Source organism: Cornus florida, unplaced genomic scaffold (genome assembly GCF_030987335.1).
Source record: "Cornus florida cultivar Cherokee Brave unplaced genomic scaffold, ASM3098733v1 CherokeeBrave_3.0.0_Hap2_Chr07, whole genome shotgun sequence".
Classification (NCBI taxonomy): domain Eukaryota; kingdom Viridiplantae; phylum Streptophyta; class Magnoliopsida; order Cornales; family Cornaceae; genus Cornus; species Cornus florida.
Genome location: NW_026775577.1, coordinates 24174625 through 24183434, shown reverse-complemented (window position 1 = coordinate 24183434; position 8810 = coordinate 24174625). Strand labels below are relative to the sequence as shown.

At 34.2% G+C, this 8810-nt stretch overlaps 1 protein-coding gene across 1 annotated transcript; it reads left to right on the top strand.

Moving 5' to 3' along the window:
• Positions 1-900: 900 nt before the first annotated feature.
• On the top strand, positions 901-2186 carry LOC132316442 (methylesterase 10-like). Its single transcript, XM_059814916.1, has 3 exons — positions 901-1068; positions 1662-1784; positions 1908-2186. Exons 1-3 carry the CDS (start codon positions 901-903, stop codon positions 2184-2186), a joined length of 570 nt encoding a protein of 189 aa, XP_059670899.1.
• Positions 2187-8810: the final 6624 nt, after the last annotated feature.

Sequence of the window (8810 nt, the reverse complement as noted above, 5' to 3'; positions counted from 1 at the left end):
TTTGTTGTATGTATGTTTGGGCCTCTGGGCCTCATTTATACAGAGGAGGGTCATGCTTTGTAATGTTACCTTTAGGTTGAGGAAGTGAGAGTCTTCTCCATGTTCCTCACCGCAGAGCGTTGGAGGCTAGTAACGGTCAATTTTTTTTAATACCTGGGTCGGTTTGTTATATGTATGTTTGGGCCTCTGGGCCTCATTTATACAGAGGAGGGTCATGCTTTGTAATGTTACCTTTGGGCTAACCGTTGGGCCTGTACATATATGTCTATATTCATATTTATAAAATGAATTTGAAATTTACCTTAAAAAAAAAAAAAAAAAAAAAAAAAAAAATACTGTCAAGACCTCTGTTTTAAGCTACGTCCAAAAAAACACACACAAATCTCATTTTATATCACACCTTCCTTCCAACCTTGGAAACGAAAAAAATTGGCAGAGGGTCCTAGATCACGTGATTCAGCTCAATAATTTCCCCTTAGTATATATAAATGTAAGTCCATCGAAAACAAAGCACACAACCAATAGAACAGAAATGGAGGATACAGCAGGAAATCACTTTGTTCAATTCTGTGTCTTCCTAGTTGCAGCATTCTTGCTCAGTCGTCAAACATGCCTAGGCGTGCCACAGTCACACATTGGCGCAACAGCCTTTGGCTTTCTTCACTCAGGGCCTGAACTCCCTATAGAACACAAATTAATGGAGAATGCTACTGGCAAGCACTTCGTTCTAGTTCATGGGTCTAACCTTGGAGCATGGTGCTGGTACAAGGTTATCCCCCTGCTCAAAGGCGCCGGTCACAGTGTCACAGCCTTGGACCTTGCCGCGAATGGAGAGTGAACCCGAGGCGGGTCGATGAGGTCGCCTCCTTTTTTGAGTAAGCGCAGCCATTGACGGACTTCATGGCCTCCCTGCCTGATGGGGAGAAAGTGGCCCTAGTTGGTCACAGTTATGGTGGCTTTAGCATTTCTTTGGCCATGGAGCGCTTCCCCGAGAAGATCTCCGTCGCAGTTTTTCTCACTGCCTTCATGCCCTATTACACCTGGCCACCAGCTATGATTTTAGGAGCAGTAAGAAAATCTCTATCAGCCTTAAATCTATCTTCTGCACATAATTGCATGACCAAAATGCATGCTTTTTGTTAGGAATTTTCTCTCAAATCTTAATTTTTTTTTTTTTAATTCTAAATTTATATTTTGTTTAGGAAAGGTTAGGCTATAAATTAATTTACCTATACGAGAATTATATACCTATAAAAGTCAACTATTGCCCCTACTGAAATTATTAAAAAAATTCAATATTGTATTGCACCTCCCTTATATAATTTCCTGAGTTCGTCCCTGCTCGGAGGATAAATACATGATTAATGAGATATTGCCAGCTCATTAGGGAAGATATATACATGATTCTATGAGGCATGTAGTAGGCCTAGAAAGATTCAGTATATGCTAGGCCGGAATTTAGTTACTAATGTGTGGGTTTTGGGTATTCAATTACCACTTATTTTACGAAATTTATAGTGGATTAATTGTTAAACCATGACAAATCTGAAATCTTATACTATCCTTTTTGTTTATGATTGAATCTCTATTTGTATGTTCTTATTAATTGTCTCTTTATACATTTGTTTTTTCATGACTTTTGTGTTGATCAATGTTTCAAGGCGTTCAAGTCAAACCCTTTCATGGATTTGGTACTTGTAAATGATTCAAATCATAAGCCAGTATCAGTACACTATGGTCCACAATTCCTTGCAACTAAGCTTTATAATGACTCCCCAACGAAGGTTAGGTTCGATCTCAAACAATTTCGATCTCAAACAATTTCGAGCGAATGATTAAATCCCTAACCACAGCTAGCATTTGTTTTTAATATCTTGAGTTCTCTATACATGTAACTTTGCATGCAGGACCTTGAACTAGGTAAAATGTTGGTGAGGCCAACTAGGTTTTACGTGGATGACTTGGTCAAGAATTTGCTGACAGAAAAAAATTTCGGGTCGGTCACTCGGGTTTTTATAATAAGTGGAGATGATCAAATGTTGCCAGTGCATTTCCAGAAATATATGATAAAGTATAGCCCTCCTAAAGAAGTGAAGCATATAGCTGGATCTGATCATATGGTCATGATTTCAAAACCCTTCGAGCTTTACATCAGTTTGCAACAGATTGCTGATAAATATAATTGAATGTGCGTTACTGTGTGTTTTCTTTAATAATTAAACCTGAAGCATAAGCAGTGTGTGCATCATTAAGTCGCATGCACAGCTAGCCTAAATAAAAGGTCATGAAATAAAGTTATGAAATAAGTCGAAAAGGTCAGAGTGAATAGTTCTCTGTTCCATCATGTATTCTCTTTGATTTTCACGAAATAAATGATACTTAAATGTAATGTAACCGAATTGCAGAAATATATGTAATGTGGTATATTTTAATGTTACGTGAGATTGAGCATGTGAGTGTGTTTTTTAATCTTAAATTTATAAATCTTATTTAGATAAGAACAACACAAAGGTCCTTACTTGCCATCTTTGCATTTTACAATGCAACGGAATGTATGTGCCCTATGCCTAAATTCAGCTGACGACCTTGAACACCTCTTTCACCGGTGTGCCTAGACAAGGGTGATATGGAATGTGGTATACAACAAAAATATGGCTTCTACACTAATCCGAGCTCTGGAAGGATTTCCTGGTATGGGCATCCTCAAATTGGAAGCAGAAGCTGAAAAGGAGCAGAGTAATGACATAGAAACTTGCCTTGGCAGGTTATGAGTATCATGTGTGGAGGGAGAGGAACAAACGAATTTTCAGAAACACATCCTTACCACCTGTGCAAATTTATTATAAAATAGTACTTAAGCTATCGTTTTTCTCCCAATCTTTTCATTTATAAGATAGGATAAAAAGGATATGGAATAATAGCTATCTCTTCCAATTCTTTCATTTATCTCATCTTAAACAACTCAAACGCAATCTATACTATCATTTTCTTTGTTTTCCCTCACTATCCCTCCAAATCAGTCGTTCCAAATGGTGCCTGATGGGTGCCTGATGGTTTGAATGGCATTTTGTTCCAACTTGATGTACTTGGCCTGGTCGTGGGCTTTTCATTTTAGGTTTGGACTTTGGACTTTGTTTGAGCTATATGCCTTTTGTCCCTATTTTTGTTTGGGCTATAAGCCTTTGTTTTTTGGGGTTTTCTTTTGTCCATTGCCAGTAGGCCTCTCTTTGTTAGGCCTGGGGGTTTGTCCCAGGTGTATACACCATTCGTCTCATAAAAAGTGTCACTTTTAAAAAATCATCTCTCACAAATTGAACTGACAAGGTTCTTCATTAAGAACTTTTTTTTTTTGGGGACGGAGGTAATATTTGTATAGCTTTTTTTATTTTATTTTTTTGGCATTTATACATTTTTCTTAGTTATCAAAAATAAAAATTTCTTACTTGCTATGATTGTTCATTGAATAGTAATTTAGTATCAAGACGAAGCTCATTCTCTTTGAATTTAAATGGAGAAAATTATTTGTCTATGCATCTGAAAATCTAAATTTTCGTAAAAGGTGAATAATTAAATCAAATTTTCTGTTAATTTATCTAAATGCTTAAAAATATAAAGATATAATCTGAGAGTTTGGCTCAAATGAGTAAGTCCCTTAATCTTGGTGGCTCGGAAAAATTATAAGAATTAAGTTTCGTATTTTATTTTTTAGAATAATTAAGTTTTAGATTTATATATCTTTAGCGCTTCCGAGTCTTGTATTATTTCCAACTTCTCTAAGTTAGCTTGTCTCGAAAAGTTGCTAAGCTTCTCTATACCACAATTTTGGACAACCACAAATTGATAGTTGACCTTTCCTCATCCTTCCAATCTATAAGACAGTTGTTTGATTACATCTTTGAAGGTCCCCAGTACATCTTTGAAGGTCCCCAGAACATTGTTGTGTCGGTAAGCATCATTTGTGTCCACACTGTTCCACAAATTTACAGCTTTGGTCAAATGGTGGACCCCATATGTCCACCCCAAAAACTCCAAAATGTCCTTCCATGCAAACTAAATTCCCACAATGTCATACACATGTAAAATTTCACTTATACCCACATATAAACATCAAATAACATATATAACATGTACATAAATCCAAAAAATAAATTCGACCACGCAAATTCCAAGCATGGAGCCTGTGTGGGCGTTCCGAAAATCTAAAAAAATGCAAAAACGCACTAAAATATATTTTTAAGAATTCTAAACTCCAAAAAAATATCCCAAATAACTATCGGAACTCTTGTGACACGCTCCTGTGACACATTAATAGGTGCACAATACGTGTAAAACGATGCAATTAAATAAATAAATATAAAAAAAAATTTGAAAAAAATTGAGACGTTACAAAATAGGTAACTAGAATGGCCTATACTCCGATTGAAAGGGGAAGAAGAGTAGAGAGAGAGGGAGGGGATGAATGAGGGCCTGTGAGTTGCAGACTTGCAGCCGCTGCCAACCACACACATTGATTGAGAGAAATAATTGTGTACTGTACATTATAGTACACAATAATTTACTTTTGGTATTAACAATTTTTTTTTTTTTGGGAACTATATATCTATAAAATTGCACTATTACTCCATTGAAATTAATACAAATTTTCACTATTGTCCCCTTCCATATAAGTTTCTGGGTCCTACCAAGGGAACCTGACATCTACATAGCGGGAGAGTGAATTAATGCCACCGACAATGACGAAAGAAAGACCAGAAAGAGTAGGGAGAGAGAGAGGGGGGATTAAGAATGAGAAACACATGCTTAATTGAGATAGAGAACCTGGTGGCTACTTGCAGACGCTGCCACCCACATTGATGAGAGAAAGACCAAAGGATGAGTAGAGAGATAAAGTAATTGAATGGAAGATACAGTGAGAGAATCCCAGCGCACAACACATTTTGGATAATATATGCTGTGTTGAAACAATGTCTTTTGTGTGCACATTTCACAGGCTACATGATGTATTCTATGCTTGATATTTGTAGACAGACATGGAATAAAGTAGCGCATGCCATGTGAGTCATTGTGTGTGATAAATAATATTTTTTTTTGTTTCAAAATAATTAAATATTTTAAAAATTATGAGTCATATTTTTGTGAGCCATAATTTTTAAAGTGTTCACTTATTTTAGAACAAATGGAATACAAAATAGAAAAGTGATATTATGTGATGGTGTATAAAATATGTATTATATATTTATTGTATTAATTAATTAATGTAAAAATAGTCACAATTTAATTAATAAAAAATAGTCATTTTTTTAAATAAATAAAAAGAGTCATTTATTTTGCATAAGAATTTAATTAATTTTTTTTTTATTTAAAAAATTGTGCTTGTTAATTTATCAATTTAATTAATTTATTTATTATATAATAATTTTATTTATTTATTTATTACATAATAAGCAGTGTTACGTACTTAATTATATGGGTTGTGCATCATTAAGTCGCATCCACAGCTAGCCTTAATAAAAAGTCATTAACACACATTCCATCGTGTATTCTCTTTGATTATTACGGATTACAAATTATGAAATAAAGGATTTCTAGATGTAATGCAACTTTTTTGCATAAATATATATAATGTAAGAATATTTTAATGTTATGTGAGATTGAGTATGTGAGCGTGTTCTTGACCTTAAATTTATAAATCTTATTTATATGAGAACAGTATAATGGCCCTCACTTGTCATCTTTGCATTTTACAATGCAATGGAAGGTATGTGCCTTATGCCTAAATTAAGCTGATGACCATGAACACCTCTTTCACCGGTGTGCCTATACAAGGGTGATATGGAATGTGGTATACAACAAAAATATGGCTTCTACACTAATCGGAGCTCATGGAAGGATTTACTTTTACAGGCGTCCTCAAATTGGAAGCAGAAGCTGAAAAGGAGCATAGTAATGGCATGGAAACTTGCCTTGGCAGCTTATGAGTATCATGTGTGGAGAGAGAGAGGAACAAACGAATTTTCAGAAACACATCCTTACCTCCGGTGCAAATTTAAACCCTTAATTTGGCATTCAATGGCAGTTTTGAAATTAATAAAATACTATTTATTCCATTATCGTTTCTCTCCCAACCTTCACATTTTTAGAATAAGATATAAAGAATAAGGAGTAATAGTTATCCCTTCCAATCATTTTATTTCTCTCATTTTAAACAACCTAAACACAATATATACTGTCATTTTCTTTCTTTTCCCTCACTGTACTCTTCAATGAAGGTTAGCATCAATGTTAGGCAATCCAATACATCCATAACAAAATGTTGGTGAGACCAACTGTATTTTACTTGAATGACTTGAGCATGCCTCTGCTCACAGAAAATAAATACGAGGTCACTCAGTTTTTTTAATTAATTACTCTTGTCAATACTTTTATTCTTTCTTTTTTTTTTTTTTTCTTTTATAAATATAGTTACCTTTTAAAACCTTGAAAAATTACCAAAATTAATATGCGAGAGAATAAAAATGAGTTCAGAACGAAGGTGGATATGGTGAGATTGTAATGAGGGGTGAGGAGAAAAAACTTTATAATGAGAAAGGAGATTGAGCAAGTTGGAGGAGATGAAAAGTTTTAATATTTACGCTGGTGTAATGATAGAGGAAAAAAAGGGTGGAATGAGAATAGGAGTGGGAATTTATGTTTGCATCATAATAGAGGAAACCTCAGAACTAGATAGAAGACTAATGAGTTTTGGTATGACCAAGGGATATAAAATATAGGCATGGAGGTGCCTTTTCGGCTGACCCGAACCTGTGGCAATGACGAAAGAAAGACCAGAGAAAGAAAGAGTAAAGGGGCTCAAATCCCCTGTTGTGAGTTACCCGCAGTTCCCTGCTGTGAGCTGATGAAAGGCCTTAGTTTGGCCACGTATGCTTTAGTTTGTAATATGTCTGTGGGCTTCACTAAAATGGTGCAAAACGCATTATTCCGTTAAATCTGCCTTCCGTTAAACATCCATCTCTCGACATCTCTGAAAAAGCCCAAAAGAGCCGGCTCTACAAATTAATTGAGCCGTCTCCAAAAAATTGGGTTGAGCCGTCTCCACATTTCTTCTTGAGCCGGCTGTCCATTATTTTTTTTTTCTTTTATTTTTATTTTTTTTTTTGCTTGGCAAGGAGCCGGCTCTAAAAATTCTGAGAGCCAGCTCCATATTTATTATGAGCCGGCTGCCAACTCAAAGAGCCGGCTCAACAACTTAGAGCCGACTCCATTGAACTTCAAGAGCCGGCTCCATTAAATCCCAAGAGCTGTTAAATTTATATGTGAAATTAGTTTGGCAAAGGTGTGAAATTAGTCTGTTAGAACTGTGTGAATAGCTTATTTTGATGGTGAAGGTGATCGGTGTCCCTACTTATTAAACTTCACAATGTATTTTTTCTCATAAATATGACATAATAACATGTGAAATGTGTAATTGCCGCATACATGAGAAGACAAAATATTTGGATAACACATTGGTATCTAATGAAGCCAACTCAGTTAAAAAAAAACAATTATGGAAGATTTTACATTCACTAGAATGGTTATTGAAGATTATAGAAGAAAATCCTACAATTAACTAAGATTTCAAATACGCTAGAATGCTTAACTAATGTCAATTTCAAGTAAAAAAAAATCATAATTTACACTAACGGATGACAAATGAAAGAATTAAAAAATGTTAAATTTAGGTGTGAAATTAGTTTTGCAGAGGTGTGAAATTAGTTTTACAGAACTGTGTGAATAGCTTATTTTGATGGTGAAGGTGATCAGTGTCCCTACTTATTAAACTTCAAAATGTATTTTTTCTCATAGATGTGACATAATAACATGTGAAATGTGTAATTGCCGCATACATGAGAAGACAAAATATTTGGATAACACATTGGTATCTAATGAAGCCAACTCAGTTAAAAAAAAAAACAATTATGGAATATTTTACATTCACTAGAATGGTTATTGAAGATTATAGAAGAAAATCCTATAATTATCCAAGATTTCAAATACGCTGGAATGCTTAACCAATGCCAATTTCAAGTAAAAAGAATCATAATTTACACTAACGGATGACAAATGAAAGAATTAAAAAAAGTTAAATTTAGGTGTGAAATTAGTTTTGCAGATGTGTGAAATTAGTTTTACAGAATTGTGTGAATAGCTTATTTTGATGGTGAAGGTGATCAGTGTCCCTACTTATTAAACTTCACAATGTATTTTTTCTCATAAATGTGACATAATAACCTGTGAAATGTGTAATTGCCGCATACATGAGAAGACAAAATATTTGGATAACACATTGGTATCTAATGAAGCCAACTCAGTTAAAAAAAAAACAATTATGGAAGATTTTACATTCACTAGAATGGTTATTGAAGATTATAGAAGAAAATCCTACAATTAACCAAGATTTCAAATACGCTAGAATGCTTAACTAATGTCAATTTGAAGAAAAAAAAATTCATAATTTACACTAACAGATAACAAATGAAAGAATTAAAAAATGTTAAATTTAGGTGTGAAATTAGTTTTGCAGAGCTGTGTAAATAGTTTATTTTGATGGTGAAGGTGATCAGTGTCCCTACTTGTTAAACTTCACAATGTATTTTTTCTCAGAAATGTGACATAATAACCTGTGAAATGTGTAATTGCCGCATACATGAGAAGACAAAATATTTGGATAACACATTGGTACCTAATGAAACCAACTCAGTTAAAAAAAAACAATTATGCAAGATTTTACATTCACTAGAATGGTTATTGAAGATTATAAAAGAAAATCC

Bases quoted from the DNA above. Each gene is read 5' to 3' on its own strand.
- LOC132316442 (XM_059814916.1), top strand. From the start codon at position 901: ATGGCCTCCCTGCCTGATGGGGAGAAAGTGGCCCTAGTTGGTCACAGT. The intron at 1,069-1,661 runs GTAAGAAAATCT...CAATGTTTCAAG, and splicing joins CAGCTATGATTTTAGGAGCA to GCGTTCAAGTCAAACCCTTT. The intron at 1,785-1,907 runs GTTAGGTTCGAT...CTTTGCATGCAG, and splicing joins ATAATGACTCCCCAACGAAG to GACCTTGAACTAGGTAAAAT.